At 39.0% G+C, this 14,890-nt stretch overlaps 1 protein-coding gene across 2 annotated transcripts in view; it reads left to right on the forward strand.

The window, feature by feature from the left end:
- ZWILCH (zwilch kinetochore protein) overlaps positions 1 to 14,890 on the forward strand; it is a 42,633-nt gene that overhangs the window by 13,785 nt on the left and 13,958 nt on the right. For both annotated transcript variants that reach the window (XM_055536761.1, XM_055536762.1), the window contains exons 5-14: positions 2,180 to 2,379; positions 2,920 to 2,990; positions 3,296 to 3,451; positions 4,777 to 4,848; positions 8,811 to 8,904; positions 9,434 to 9,483; positions 11,452 to 11,557; positions 12,086 to 12,165; positions 13,768 to 13,924; positions 14,428 to 14,456. In XM_055536761.1, the coding sequence (XP_055392736.1) occupies positions 2,180 to 2,379; positions 2,920 to 2,990; positions 3,296 to 3,451; positions 4,777 to 4,848; positions 8,811 to 8,904; positions 9,434 to 9,483; positions 11,452 to 11,557; positions 12,086 to 12,165; positions 13,768 to 13,924; positions 14,428 to 14,456 (1,015 nt within the window). The remainder of the gene's footprint in view (positions 1 to 2,179; positions 2,380 to 2,919; positions 2,991 to 3,295; positions 3,452 to 4,776; positions 4,849 to 8,810; positions 8,905 to 9,433; positions 9,484 to 11,451; positions 11,558 to 12,085; positions 12,166 to 13,767; positions 13,925 to 14,427; positions 14,457 to 14,890) is intronic.

Here is a 14,890-nt window from a genome sequence, read left to right on the forward strand (position 1 = left end):
GACCCCACATCCCTCCTGGCCAAAAAGACAAAGCATAAAGCAGAAGCAATGTTGTAACAAATTCAGTAAGGACTTTAAAAATGGTCTACATTAAAAAATCTTTAAAAAAAAATACTGGAGAATAAGGACTATAGTAGTATTCAAAGTGACTTTCCTTCAGAGAGGGTTTTTTTGTTTTGTTTTGCTGTGTAGAAACTTTTAAAATCTTTTGTAGTTGATCACTCTTTAATGGCTTCTTGATTTTAAGTCATATTTGGCCTTTTTTTCTTTCCTCTCCCACAACTTGAGAATTTTTTTATTCACGTTGTTTTCTGTAGCCAGTGTTTGTTTGGATTCATCCATATGCTTATCATTTCTTTGCTCTCCATTTCTTCTTGCATTTCAGACCTTCCTTCTGGGATTATTATATTTCTTTTCTGAAGTACAGTCCCTTAGAAATGCCTTTTCTGAACATATGTTGGTAATAAATTTAGTTTTCATCTCTGAAAATTTTTAAGCTGTATTTTTGGGTAACTTTTCATTCTGATGCACTCTGAAATTTACAGAGAAGTGTAAAAGAACAGTACAAGAACTTCTGTGGACCCTTAACCAGGTTTCACCAAAATTTACATTTTGCTGCCTCTGCTTTGTGATTCTATGGCTTATTCCTCCTCCCCTCTGCTCCTCCTCTTATTCCTGTCCACACCTCATCTATATAACCACACACACACATTTTTGTAATGAAATATTGACAGTATGTTGGAGACACTGTGCTCTCTTACCCTTGAATACCTCACGATGTATTTCCTAAAACCTAGTACCTTCTCTTGTATAACCATAGTCATCAAAATCTGGGAATTTAACATTGTTAAAATAATACTATCTGATTCACAGACTATATTCAAATGTTTGTGTTCGGTGTCTAATGACCTCAAGCATCTCTATGTATTTATTGACTTCTTCCTTCTCCCACCCTAACTTTATTGAGAAGTAATTGACATATTCTGTTATTTCTTTTGCTTAATCTCAGAGCCTGCTTCCACTCCCATTGACCCTGTAGCCCCACCATACTGAACTCTCTGCTTGTAGTAGCTATACTTTGTCAGTTTTTGGTGTGTGGATCTTGATCTGTCCGGTGTGCCTGGCTCTCACTTCTTCTCCAGGTGAAACATTTATGTATTTTGCCAGTTAATTTCCAAATTTTTGTTTCTGGGACACTGTGATAGTGTGATGTATAAGAAGAAGCATATTTAGTCTTGGTCCACTGTTCCTGGAACCCAGCTCCTAAAAACCTTTGGGATTTCCTAGGGATTGAGAAGAATAAAGGTGTCTTTTTTAATGCTAATGAAGTGGCTTTTGGACCTCCCCGCCCCCACCCACCCCCCCCCCCCCAGTAAATTATGGATGGGGGCTGGTTGCCTGGGGAACCAAGCCTGTGAGTAGAGGGTTGGAAGTTTGAGTCCCACCCAACCTCTGGAAGGGAGAGAGGCCAGAGTTTGTTAAGTTTAGTCACCTGATGAGGGGTTGGGACTCAACCCCTCCCTAAGTTCAATCAGTCACCACTGTGACTATGTAGTGAAACCTCCTTTAAAACCCAAAAGGAGAGGGCTTGGAGAGCTTCTGGGTCGGTGAACACGTGGAGGTACGGGGAGAGCAGCTTGCTGGGAGAGGGCATGGAAGCTCTGTGCCCTTTGCCCCATACCAAAAGGTATGGACATTTTCCTTTGCTTCCCTTCCGTCTGGCTGTTCCTGAGTTCTACCCTTGTGTAATAAACTAGTAATCTAGCAAGTAAAATATTTCTCTGAGTTCTGGGAGCAAATTAATTGAACTTAGGGAGGAGGTTGTCAGAACCTGTGATCTGTAGACACATAGATGACAACTTGGACTGGGAACTGGCAATACAAGTTGGAGGTGAGGCAGTCTTGTAGGACTGAGCCTTTAACCTGTGGTTGCTGATGCTGTCTTTGGGTAGATAGTGTCAGAACTGAGTTGAATTGTAGGATACCAGCTAGTGTCAGAGAATTGCTTAGTGTAAGGAAAAAACCCCATTTGGGAATTGGTACAGAATGTTAGATGGTGATCAGAAGTGGGATCCGAGTCAGCATCATAGCTACTGTTCATGATATCTTTGGAAAAGAAAACTTTTGACTGATCAAAAATCTCTACCTCTAATTTATTCTTCCTACTCTTGTTTCCAAGGCAGTTAATTGGATTTTATACCATGGCTCACAATCCTAATATGACCCATCTGAAGATTAATCGGCCAGTTACTGCCCTTCCTCCTCTCTGGGTAAGGTGTGATGGTTCAGATCCTGAAGGTATCAGTTGGCTGGGAGCTGAGCTTATCTCAACCAGTAGCAACATCACAGGAATTGTCTTGTACATGGTCACCTGTAAAGGTGAGAGCTCACTCCTCTTTTGTGGAGGTGTATGTATTTATTTATTTGTGTAATCACTGTTATTTGTGTATCACTGTATTTATTGGTGTAATCACTGTTTCATAGTTTTTACTAAAACTTGAGAGCGAAGTGCACACAATGTAGCTTGTGTTAGCCACCAAGAGTCTGCTCTAGTGTGTAACCTGCAGCATGTGGGAGACATTTCAGAAACAGATTTCCAAGAGTCTAAATAGGAGTTTATGGCTGTTTTATTTGGGTTTCATTTCATTTACATGTGTGTATTTTTTGAAATTTTCATTGGAAGATAAAAAAGTTGAATATAATGATAATAGAATTCCAGTGTCATAATAGGCATTTAATTATACTTTTGGTAGCAGTACTGACCTTTGTTCCACTTTCCTTGTTTTAAAAACATTTCATCTGTGGTTTAAAATTTAATTTTGATAGTTATTAATATCGTGAATTAGATTGTAATTTTCTAGCTCTAATGATGTAATTTTGAACTGTACCTATAAAGTTTTTTTTTATCATGTCCTACAGTGGATAAAAATTATTCTGTAAATCTTGAAGACCTAAAAAAGTCACACAAGAAAAGACATCACTTGTCTACTGTAAGTATTTCTCTTTCATATTATTTTCTTCTGACTGCTGTCAATCTGCCTTCCTAGTGTAAAGGATTTTTTTCATTCTTAATAGGACTAGATATTTTTCTATAGTATCAAAATGTTTATTTTCATATCAGCTAATGACTAAAAATATATGCCTTTTATCTAATCTTTGTGATGAAAAAGAATTGTCTCGTTTTTCCATTTGGCACAGCACTTTTTCTTCTTGGGGAAAAGAATCAGTCGTTTTGATAATGGGCCTTTGGCCTTGTGAAAGCGCTGCTGATGATCTGCTGAATGTCTCTTTACAGTTAACAGCCAGCGGCTTTGCCCAGTACGAGTTGTTTAAGTCCACTGCCTTGGATGGTACAGTTGCTGCCTCACAAACCACGATCACTCTGGATATTTCCTGGAGTCCTGTGGATGAGATCCTTCAGACCCCTCCACTCTCTTCCACTGCAGCTCTGGTAGGAGCCAGCCCTGCTTTCTGTTGAGTTTACTCACTGTGGGTTTACTTTGAACTTGCTAGTTCCTGGACAGCTCTGAAAGGTTCAGCCTGAAGTCTCGCCAGCACAGCCAGTGAAGGTTTTGCCAGGTGGTCTGATCCGTCAGTTATCTACAGTGCTGTAATTACGTAACTTAAGAATTTTCAGTGGGGACCGAAATGGAATCATCACAGTGGCTTATTATCCCTGCTGTTCTTAAAGAATGCAGATGTTGAGAACACATCAACAATCGTTGTTCTGTTCAGCCCTTGCACCCTATATTTACATTTCTAGGATCTGTCTTAAGAAATTATTCAGAATTGGTAACAAAAATACATGGGCAAAAAAAAAAAAAAAATACATGGGCAAAGATATTCAGTGCAGTCATACAGCCGTGTTTTGAAAATATTAAAAACAAAACCTGAATGATCTTGAGAAAAATAAATAGATTTCCTGATGAAATATTATATACATATTTTAAAATTATGATTTAAAATATCTTTAATAATGAAAGAAAATGCTTATTATTAAGCAAAAAAAAAAGCCCCCAAAGTACAAAATTTATGTACAGTGGGATCTCAACTATGGTTTTCAAAAATATGTACACAAAGTCCTGGGTAGTGTTAAGAGTGGTTTTTCCCAGGGTGGTGGGCTGGTGAATAATTATACAGTTACATTCTTAACACTTTTCTTTTCCTGCAGTAGGTGCTGACATACAATGGCGTTTACTAACTTCTTTCAAACCTCCTCACCCCGCTTCAGCTTTTTTTGTTTGTTTGTTTTACTGAGGGGAGGGAGAGTTGTTTTTGGTGTGTGGTAATGCTAAGTTTGTCATTGAGTCTTTTTTTTTTTTAATTTATTTTTAATTGGAGGATAATTGCTTTACAATATTGTATTGGTTTCTGCCATATGTCAGCATGAATCAGCCACAGGCATACATATGTCCCCCAGCTCCTGAACCTCCCTCTCACCTCCTACCCTGTCATCGAGTCTTGAAGTGTGTTTATATTTCTACTTCTTGTCCTTTTGGAAATTCAGTGACACCAGCAGGAGAGTGTGTGCTCTGTGTACTACAGTTGTATTGAGAGGGGTTGTGGTGGCCTGAATTGAGGTTTCTGTATTGGGACGGGCAGAGTCTATATTTCTGGGGAAGGTATACCAAATGGAAGTGTTGACCTAATTTTTCAATTCACTAGTGTTTTATGAAATATTTTTAAATGTGTGGGTAGTTTGAAATGCAAGTAACTGTGACCCTGATGGAGAAAAGATGGGATTACCAGTGAAAACTGACTCTGGGAACTTTTTAGAATATCAAGGTGGAATCGGGAGAGCCCAGAGGTCCTCTGAGTCAACTTCACAGAGAACTGAAATTTCTCCTTGTGAGTATCCTTCTGGAATTTGTTACCTGCATTAGATCTCATATTTCCATAAAAATTTTTGCTAGTATCATTGTTATTTAATTTTGTGTTCTTAAAAATTTGTTCCAAATGTTACGTGCTTGGCAGTTGGGGCAGTTGTCCTTGCAATTAAAGGGAACATTTATCAGTGAGTTAGTAGTTAATAACAGTTCTTTCACCTTTTCTACTGAAGTATTTGTATTTTATTCATATGATGGATTCCCTACTTTCCAGGTGAGTCAGCTGCCAGTTTATTCCAAATGCGTATATAATCTGCTTGTTAATAACTGAAATTTGATCCTGAAAATTAATGAGCATGTGTTTCAAAAATTTTGTGTTTCAGTAATTTTAGCTCCACTCTACAGATTCAATTCCAAAGGGGCGGGCAAAGGGGATTCATTTTAATGCAGAGGAAATTCTGTATGTCTTAAGTTGGCATACAAAGACAGTTATATCCAGTCACTGACTAGTTACTTTTTTCTTTTCTTTTTTTAAGAGCTTTATTGATATAAATTATAGCCCATAAAATACTTTTGTTTTAAGTATAGAGTTCAGTAGTTTTTAGTGTACTGACAGAGTTTGTACAGCCCTGACCATATGTAATTTTAGGATATTTTCGTCACCCCAAAAACAAATCCCATACCCATTAACAGAAACCTGCCAGCCACTGATTCATCTTCTGTAGCGCTTCCTTCTTTTTTATTTCTGAGTAACACCAGTGTAAAGGTGTAGTGTGTTTGTGTTTATCCATTTGTCAGTTAATGGGTATTTCAGTTGTTCTTACTTTTTGGCTATTCATGAATAATGCTGCCATGAATAGTATTTAAGTTTTTATGTGACATAGAAACTCTTAGGTGGGGTTGCTGGGTCACATGGTAGCTCTTTAACTACCTTTTAATTTTTAACTTTTTGTGGAACTGCCAGACTGAGTGGCTGCATCATTTTACATTCCCATAGCAGCATATGAGGGTTCCAGTTTCTCCATATCCTTGCCTCCATATGCTTGATACTATCTTTTTTATTTATGTTACCGCCATCCTAGTGGGGATGAAGTGATATCTCATTATGGTGGTGTTTTCTTGTTTTTTGGCTGCTTTGTGAGGCATTTGGGAGCTTAGTTACCTGACCAGGGGTCAAACCCACACCCTTTGCAGTGGAAGTGCAGTCTTAGCCACTGGACCGCCAGGGAAGTCCCACATTATAGTTATGATTTGCGTTTCTCTGATGGCTAATGACGTTGAACATGTTTTCATGTTCTAATTAGCTCCTACTTATTTCTTGAGCTTGATCTCACATCCTCCTCTGCTGCATTGAGCTCCCTGCTTATGGTAGCTCCAAGGCCAGCACGCCATCACTTTCTGGTGTGTGTGTCTTAATCTGCCCAGTGTGCCCTTTTCCCACCTCTTTGCAGGGTTATCTGCATCTGACACGATTTACCGATTCTCTAGAATAGGTTGTGCTGCCGTAGAACTTTACACACACCCCTTGTCAGAGGGTTTATCAAACAGTAATTTCTTTACTCCTCTGACTCCCCTACTAGACGTGAGTGCCAGGTACCTCATGGTGCCTTCCACTTCTACCACAGTACCAGGCATTTTTCATACTTTTACCTCCTCTCATTATTTCCCTGTTTGTGAAAAACTTGTTACCTTTTCTACCTTTCTCATCTTTCTTCTTCCTTGAGAGCTCCTCTTTCAGGACCCTTCCCGTGGGCTTCTGTCATACTTCTAACCTCCTATCTCTGCCCTCCTCTCTCCACCCCAGCAGAGGGCTTATCCATTTCGTGATTTGATGAATGCCTTTATAAGGGAACTCCAGACTCCTGTCTGTAAGCTGCTTCCACTTCCGATCTTTCCCACTTTCATCAGTTCAGTTCCCACTCTGGTACAGCGTTCTTCCCTCCCATTCAGTTTGTCCAAAATGAAACTTGAATCAAATCTCTAGACTGGATCACTTTAATAAGCCCCTGATTTCTGTCTGCAATTTCACCATTCTTTCCGTTCACAGGCTGGCAGCCTTATCTGTTACTTCAGTAAGATTGAGTTACTGCCACAGCTGGAAGCTGCCATTCTGCTGTGTGCCCAGTATGTGGTGCTAGATGGTTCTGTTATGTTGCCTGTAGTGTCAGCAACTGGTAGATGGAAGAGCTGGCTTAAAACTCATTCAAACATATGTCTATCTGACTTGAAAGTCCAAGCTGTGTTATTAATGTAATCTCCCTTAGAAATTCACAGACTCTTCGATGTGCACGTTGCCATTGTTTCTCCAAGTTCAATCCCCTGTATTTTTATAAATAGGTAGGATTTTTTTTTTCTTTTTTTCTATTCCTCATATATTTCTGCATATCTATCTGTCTTTCTCTGGAGTATACTTTTTTTTCCCCTTTGAGGTTTCTTTCACTGTGCCTCTCTTACATAAAGCCCCTATCACTTCCCTTCTGGATCACTCTAATGATCTTTCACTGTTTCTCCACAGGGACACACACTCTTGGCATCTTGGGCAGAATCATGCTTTGTGGCTTAGGACCATTCTACACACTGGAAGATATGTAGCCTCCTTGCATGCGTGCCAGGTTGCTTCAGTCGGGTCTGACTCTTTGTGACCCTATGGAACATAGCCCTCCAGGCCCCTCTGTGGGTTGCCATGCCATCCTCCAGGAGATCTTCTCAACCCAGGAATCTAACAGCAGTCTCCTTTGTCTCCTGTTTTAGCAGGCGGGTTCTTAACCACTAGGGCCACCTGTAGCATCCTTGCTGCTGCTGCTGCTAAGTCACTTCAGTCACGTCCAACTCTGTGCGACCCCATAGACGGCAGCCCACCAGGCTCCTCCGTCCCTGGGATTCTCCAGGCAAGAACACTGGAGTGGGTTGCCATTTCCTTCTCCAGTGCATGAAAGTGAAAAGTGAAAGAAGTCGCTCAGTCGTATCTGACTCTTAGCGACCCCATGGACTGCAGCTTTGGCCCCTACCAAACTAAATGCCCACAGTCGCTGTGACACCAGAATTTATCTTCACATTTTCCTGAAAACTCCCTGGGGGTGGAGGATGATCTTACTTCTATTGAGAAACATTGTACTTCTTTTTTTCCTTAGACTCTATCCTGAGTATTTGTGATGGGGGAATTCTCAGCTGCTTGATCATGTCATTTTCCTGCCAAAAAATCAACAGTGGCTGTTGTCTTCCAAATGAAATAAAAAAATTCTTTAAGATCACTCTTCCTGTTTAATCCCTACTCCTAGTCATCTTATTTCGTGCTGTTGCCTGGGGGTTTATTCCACCCTAGTGGAAACAGCTCACCTTCTCCATCGTATCCCCTGCTCTTTGCCTGGGATGGTTCCCCCATATGAGTCAAGCCATTGTTTCTCATTGTTCCTCTGGCTATTCCAGCCTCTTTTGACCTCGACCTCTTTCCTTACTTCAGTTTAGATACCCTACGTATAGGCATACATATTCATGTTATTTTTATGTAAACTTCTGTTCAGTCTCTGTAGCACACATAATTAGTTCAGAATACCATCTTTGGCATCAGACTGCTGGATATATGTCCTGGCATTGCCAGTTACCAACTGTGTGAGCTTAAGCAAGTTAATTAACCTCTTTTGGGCTCAGTAAAATGTGAGTGATAGTGGTATCTGCCTCACTGGATTTTTGTGAGGATTAAATAACATAATGCATATGAAACATTTAGAATAGTTCCTGGCGTCTCATTAAACATTCAGGAAAAATAGGTGTTAGGAATGCCCTGGAGGTCCAGTGGTTAGGACTCCATGCTCTCACTGCTGAGGGCCTGGGTTTGATTCTTGGTGCAGGAACTAAAATCCCACAAGGTGGGTGGTGCAGCTAAGAAAAAAGATGTTATTACTATTGATAATACATCTTACTGATAACTTTGTATTTTGCTAACAAGTTTTGGGGTTTTTTTGTTTGTTTTTAAATCTCCCACAGGTTTTGGCTGATGGTTTGAGGACTGGTGTAACTGAATGGCCTGAGCCTCTGGAAGCAAAATCTGCTGTTGAACTTGTGCAGGAATTTCTGAATGGTGTTTGTTTTCCTGACTCACACTTGGCTTTTGTTTATTTTTCTTAATTGGGAATTTATGCTTGCTATATTTAAATGTAAATTTTTTTTTAGGCTTAGTATTTTTTTTTTTTTGGTAGCTATACCTAAAGCTGTAGGTCTGTCATGGTGAGAGGGGCAGCTTTCATTCTGAATTGCTAATGATAAAAATCTCAGTGATTTTAAGAATTAATAATATGTATTTAATTTAAATTTTATATACTGCAGTCATATTTGAGATTGTGGAAGAAGAGGGATGGAACAGTGACCTTAGAGCGCCTACCGTGTGCTTGACATGTGTGCCAGGGGCTTTCACTGTATCTCAGTCCATCCTTACACCCCTGCCTAGTGGGCATCTATTCAACCTCCATTGGAGAGTTAAATAATTGCTAAAATACCTGGTCATCATTCTACTCTCCTCATTTGCCATTTGAAAACAGGATTAGAGTGGAAATAATTTGGAAAGAAGGAGAATAAAATCCAGAGTTTAATAAGCTTTTGCCACTTTCTAGAGTTAAGTAAGCTGAATGAATTTGGTGATTCTACAAAAAAAGACACCGAGGTAAGTGATTGTTATCAGAAAAGTACACTGAAAGGGCTTGTAAAGTTGGGTTGTACTGTTGTCTTTCACATCATACAATTGCAAATGGGTCTGCTACAGCCAAGGTAGCATTTTGAGGGTAGTTTTTTGTTGGTCTTTGATGTCAGCACTAGTGATTACTTTCCTTAAAAACTGATGGATATGTTTAAAGAGAACTAGGACTTTTTTATTAATAATTGTTTAACTGCAGAAAAATGGAAATGACTATGTTAATATACTATGAGGTGATAAGGCAATGCCAAAGAATGCTCAAACTACTGCACAATTGCACTCATCTCACATGCTAGTCAAGTAATGCTCAAAATTCTCCAAGCCAGGCTTCAGCAATATGTGAACCGTGAATTTCCTGATGTCCAAGCTGGTTTTGGAAAAGGCAGAAGAACCAGAGATCAAATTGCCAACATCCGCTGGATCATGGAAAAAGCAAGAGAGTTCCAGAAAAACATCTATTTCTGCTTTATTGACTATGCCAAAGCCTTTGACTGTGTGGATCACAATAAACTGTGTAAAGTTCTGAAAGAGATGGGAATACCAGACCACCTGATCTGCCTCTTGAGAAATTTATATGCAGGCCAGGAAGCAACACTTAGAACTGGACATGGAACAACAGACTGGTACCAAATAGGAAAAGGAGTTCGTCAAGGCTGTATATTGTCACCCTGTTTATTTAACTTATATGCAGAGTACATCATGAGAAACGCTGGACTGGAAGAAGCACAAGCTGGAATCAAGATTGCCAGGAGAAATATCAGTAACCTCAGATATGCAGATGACACCACCCTTAATGGCAGAAAGTGAAGAGGAACTCAAAAGCCTCTTAGTGAAAGTGGAGAGTGAAAAAGTTGGCTTAAAGCTCAACATTCAGAAAACGAAGATCATGGCATCCGGTCCCACCACTTCATGGGAAATAGATGGGGAAACAGTGGAAACAGTGTCAGACTTTATTTTTGGGGGCTCCAAAATCACTGCAGATGGTGATTGCAGCCATGAAATTAAAAGACGCTTACTCCTTGGACAGAAAGTTATGACCAACCTAGATAGCATATTCAAAAGCAGAGACATTACTTTGCCAACAAAGGTCCGTCTAGTCAAGGCTATGGTTTTTCCTGTGGTCATGTATGGATGTGAGAGTTGGACTGTGAAGAAGGCTGAGCACTGAAGAATTGATGCTTTTGAACTGTGGTGTTGGAGAAGACTCTTGAGAGTCCCTTGGACTGCAAGGAGATCCAACCAGTCCATTCTGAAGATCAGCCCTGGGATTTCTTTGGAAGGACTGATGCTAAAGCTGAAACTCCAATACTTTGGCCACCTCATGCGAAGAGTTGACTCATTGGAAAAGACTCTGATGCTGGGAGGGATTGGGGGCAGGAGGAGAAGGGGATGACAGAGGATGAGATGGCTGGATGGCATCACTGACTCGATGGATGTGAGTCTCAGTGAACTCCCGGAGTTAGTGATGGACAGGGAGGCGTGGCGTGCTGTGATTCATGGGGTCGCAAAGAGTCGGACACGACTGAGCGACTGATCTGATCTGATCTGATCTGATATTATTATAGCATGTTAATAGGCTATGAGATAGTACATTACTGTGCCATCGGTGGCATTATTAAATTGTGCTAAACCTGTTGTCATTTGACAAGTAGGAAAATGAAGGCCTAGGTAATTAAATATTTTTCCAGGGGAGGAAAACCAAATGCTTGCTTTTAGGCATCAGAGTTTGAAAGCAGTTTTAGGGGTTCTGTTTTTCACTGTCTGTTTACTTATCTCTCCTCATTAATGGATGAAGTTGTAGAAGATACATTCATGCCTCTTATATGTGTTCATGATCCCACCTTTTCTCAGAGCAGCATTTGCAAGTTTACTGGTCTTAAACTATTGTGCTTTTTAAAAATTAAACTGAGTGTTTTCTGGCACTCACTTCTTTTCCAGATAGTGAAGCATGACGCTGCTGCAGTTGATGGGTCTATTGAGTGTCTTCTCACAGTACGGGGTGATCTCGATTTTGCTGAGCAGCTGTGGTGTAAAATGAGCAGTAGTAGGTGTCCATCAGCATTGTGAAATAAAATTTTTCCTGTTATTTCTTAGGTTTACTTTTAAGTCTTTTGAAAATAATAATGTATATTGCTAGCCTTGTATGGACATCTGGTTTCTGTTTTATCAAACTCAGTTCTAATAACGCATTGGCATATTTTACTCGAGAATTATACTAAGACCACGCAACTCATAGAACCTGTTCTTTACTCCTGCCTGAAGATTTAGGTGGGTTCTATGCTGTATTTGTATTAACCAAAACATATCTTAATGAAATTATAATTATTAAGAAAAGGAAAAAATATTCCATAATATTTGACTGAATATATTATTTTATGGCAACGAGTTTAATTTCTTTCTTTAAAAATGCTGCCTTTGGAGGGGGAGGGGGACTTTAATTTCTCTCCCTTTTCACCATCCCTAAAGTTCAGATACTTGTCTTCCCTCTTCATTTGTGTATCCTTAAAATGAATGACGTGTTTGATCTGCAGAAATAACTATGAGAATAATGTTAGACTAACTTGCTTTCAAGGTGTGATTTCTTATCAAGACTTGGTGAAGTGTTTCTCGTTGGTCATCCAGAGTCTGCAGCGTGGTGCTATTCAGCCATGGGTAGGTTCAGTAGTGTGTGTGCTCCTTTTCAGCAGCAGAGCAGACTGATGACGGGCACAGGCTCTGCGGCAGACTGCCTGAGTTTGAATTCTCGTTTTGTAACTCTCTTACCTGTATAAACTTGGCCAGGGTCCTTAATTCATGTGAAGCACTTAGGACCTAGTTCATAGTTAAGTGCACAGCATTTATAAGCTACCTCTATTATCATTGCTGTTGCTGTGAACAGTCCTTCTCATATACTACTGATGAGAGTACAGATTGGAACACTGTAAAGCAATTATGATAATGTACTGAGATCCTCAAAATGAATCCATCCTAAGGCCATATGCAGAAGTATGTGTCAAGAGTTTATGTATTAGGGGCTTCCCTGGTCTCGGAAGATCCCACATGCAGTGGAGCCAGCTAAGCCTGCGCGCTGCAACTGCTGAAGCCCGTGAGCCTAGAGCCTGTACTCGGCAACAAGGGAAGCCACGCCGTGGCACCGCAGTGAAGAGCGGCCCCCGCTTGCTGCAGCAGAGAGCCCATGTGCGCCAGTGAAGACGCACCATGGCCAAAAGAAATAAGCCTTTTTAAAAAAAGATTGTAGTGGGATGCTCGTTATAGCCTCATTTACAGTAGCAAAAATTGTAAATGATCTATTAATGGATGTCTAAGTAAATCATGAAACAGCCACATAATGGAACATGTTAATAGTTGCTACAGATGATGTGCATAAATACTTACAGTGGTGTGTGGAGAAATGCTTACAATGTTCAGTGAAAAGACATTACACACTATTGTATGAAAGATAGAAATCTTGGAGAGAAAAACCTGTGAACAAATACACTAAAATATGCCAATCCCTTCTGGTGGTAGGGTTACAAATAAATTTCTCCAACTGCATTATACATTTCTGTATTTTATGGATTTTCCATAATGAATGTATAGTTTTATAATGAAAAAATCTAAGTTAAAAGCTAGAAACAAAAAGATTCCTCATTTAGTAGAATTATTTTAAATAATGCAACTGCCAATTCATAACAAGATAGAAACTTCCTAGGTGTAAACAGAGATACACTCTAGAGCAGAAGCTTGCAAACCCTCCCTCTATTTGATCATTCTGTGCATTTTAGTCTTGCCCATTGAATTTTTCTTAAAAGTTTCTGTTTGTGAGATATTTACAAGTATATCCTACCATGTACAACAAGTGCAAAGTGAAAATAGTATTAAAAAAGAAAAATGCAAAGGATTGTGTTGGAAATTTGAGTTAACAGAAGGACAGTAAATGAGAAAATGTCAAATGTCAAATATTTTAGGTATGTTTAAATTTAATTGTTTAGCATTTAGAACACATGTTAGATCTAGTAAGTTCACAGCTTTTTTTATTCTCCAAATGATTGAGTTAGTCTGTTGGCTATTATAGCCAATAAGAAGGTTTTGGGAATGGCATTTTAGAAACGGATAGGTTTGTAACTTAGAGGCTTTCATTCAAATAATTTATAATGTCAGGAGATGAAAAAATTTAAGTTTATAATTTTTTAGTTAATGCAGTTTGCTTCTCTTTTGCTTACTGGACTTTTTATAGTTTTAACTGTGGCTTTATAAACTTTTCCCAATCTCTAGCTTCATAGTGGGAGTAACAGTTTACTGAGTAAGCTCATTCATCAGTCTTACTATGGAACTATGGACATGGTTTCTCTCAGTGGGACTGTTCCGGTTCAGATGCTTTTGGAAATTGGTTTGGATAAACTGAAGAAAGATTATATCTGTTTTTTCATAGGTAAGTCCCTTTCCCAACTCAAAAAATTAAAAGCAACATCATAGTTGTCAGCCATAGGTATGCTCAGATTTTATCTTTGTACTTGTCCCTAATCGTTTGTAGTCCTGGCTTTGCCTCTGGTTCACTATGAGACAGGCACTTTCATTTTCTGAGCCTTATTTTTTTGTTTAATAAATAGATTAGATTAAAGATAACTATAGGTTTTGTTTGTCTTTATTTCAAATGTTTTGAGATTCTTTAGGGTAAATGTAAATAAAACCCTTTTTTAAAATGACATGCTGTTTTAATACTCATCACCTTGTTTTTATTAGGGGCAAACTGTGATCATTTTTAGAATAAGTATTTATGATGTAATGTACAAGAAAATTCAGCATTTTGTGAGAAACTGTTTAGCTTGAGCATTTCTTTTATACATGAACTATGAAATGTTTTTCTTAGCTTGTTTGATTTGTAGTAGATAAAACCTAAAGCTTATTGGCATCTCTTCGTTTTTTTCTTGATAGGTCAGGAACTTGCATCTTTGAATCATTTGGTGAGTTTTTATTCTCAAGTTGATTTTTCTTTTATTTGGTCATTCTGCCATACAGTTATTAAGTGCCTATTCTGTGCCAGCTTATGTCCTAGGAAACAGATAAATTAAGACAGGCAGTTAATTACACTGTCTAGTAAAACAAACAAAAAAGTAGCCCATCTAATGTCACCTCTCATTCTCTGTAAACGTATGATACTGCCTGACATAAGGTTGTATCCTGCGTAAGCCAGTGTACTTCCACAATTCTTCATTTATCTAAAGTGGTTAGAGAATGCCTTTCTGTGTTTGATAAGCCCTACAGAGGAGTATTCGCTTTATATTCTTTTGACCCATTTCTTTATTTCTTCTTTGTTTTTATTTATGTATTTATTTGGTTGGGCCTGGTCTTAGTTGTGGCACATGGGATCTAGTTCAGTAAGCAGGGATCAAACCCA

Source organism: Bubalus kerabau, chromosome 10 (genome assembly GCF_029407905.1).
Source record: "Bubalus kerabau isolate K-KA32 ecotype Philippines breed swamp buffalo chromosome 10, PCC_UOA_SB_1v2, whole genome shotgun sequence".
NCBI lineage: Eukaryota > Metazoa > Chordata > Mammalia > Artiodactyla > Bovidae > Bubalus > Bubalus kerabau.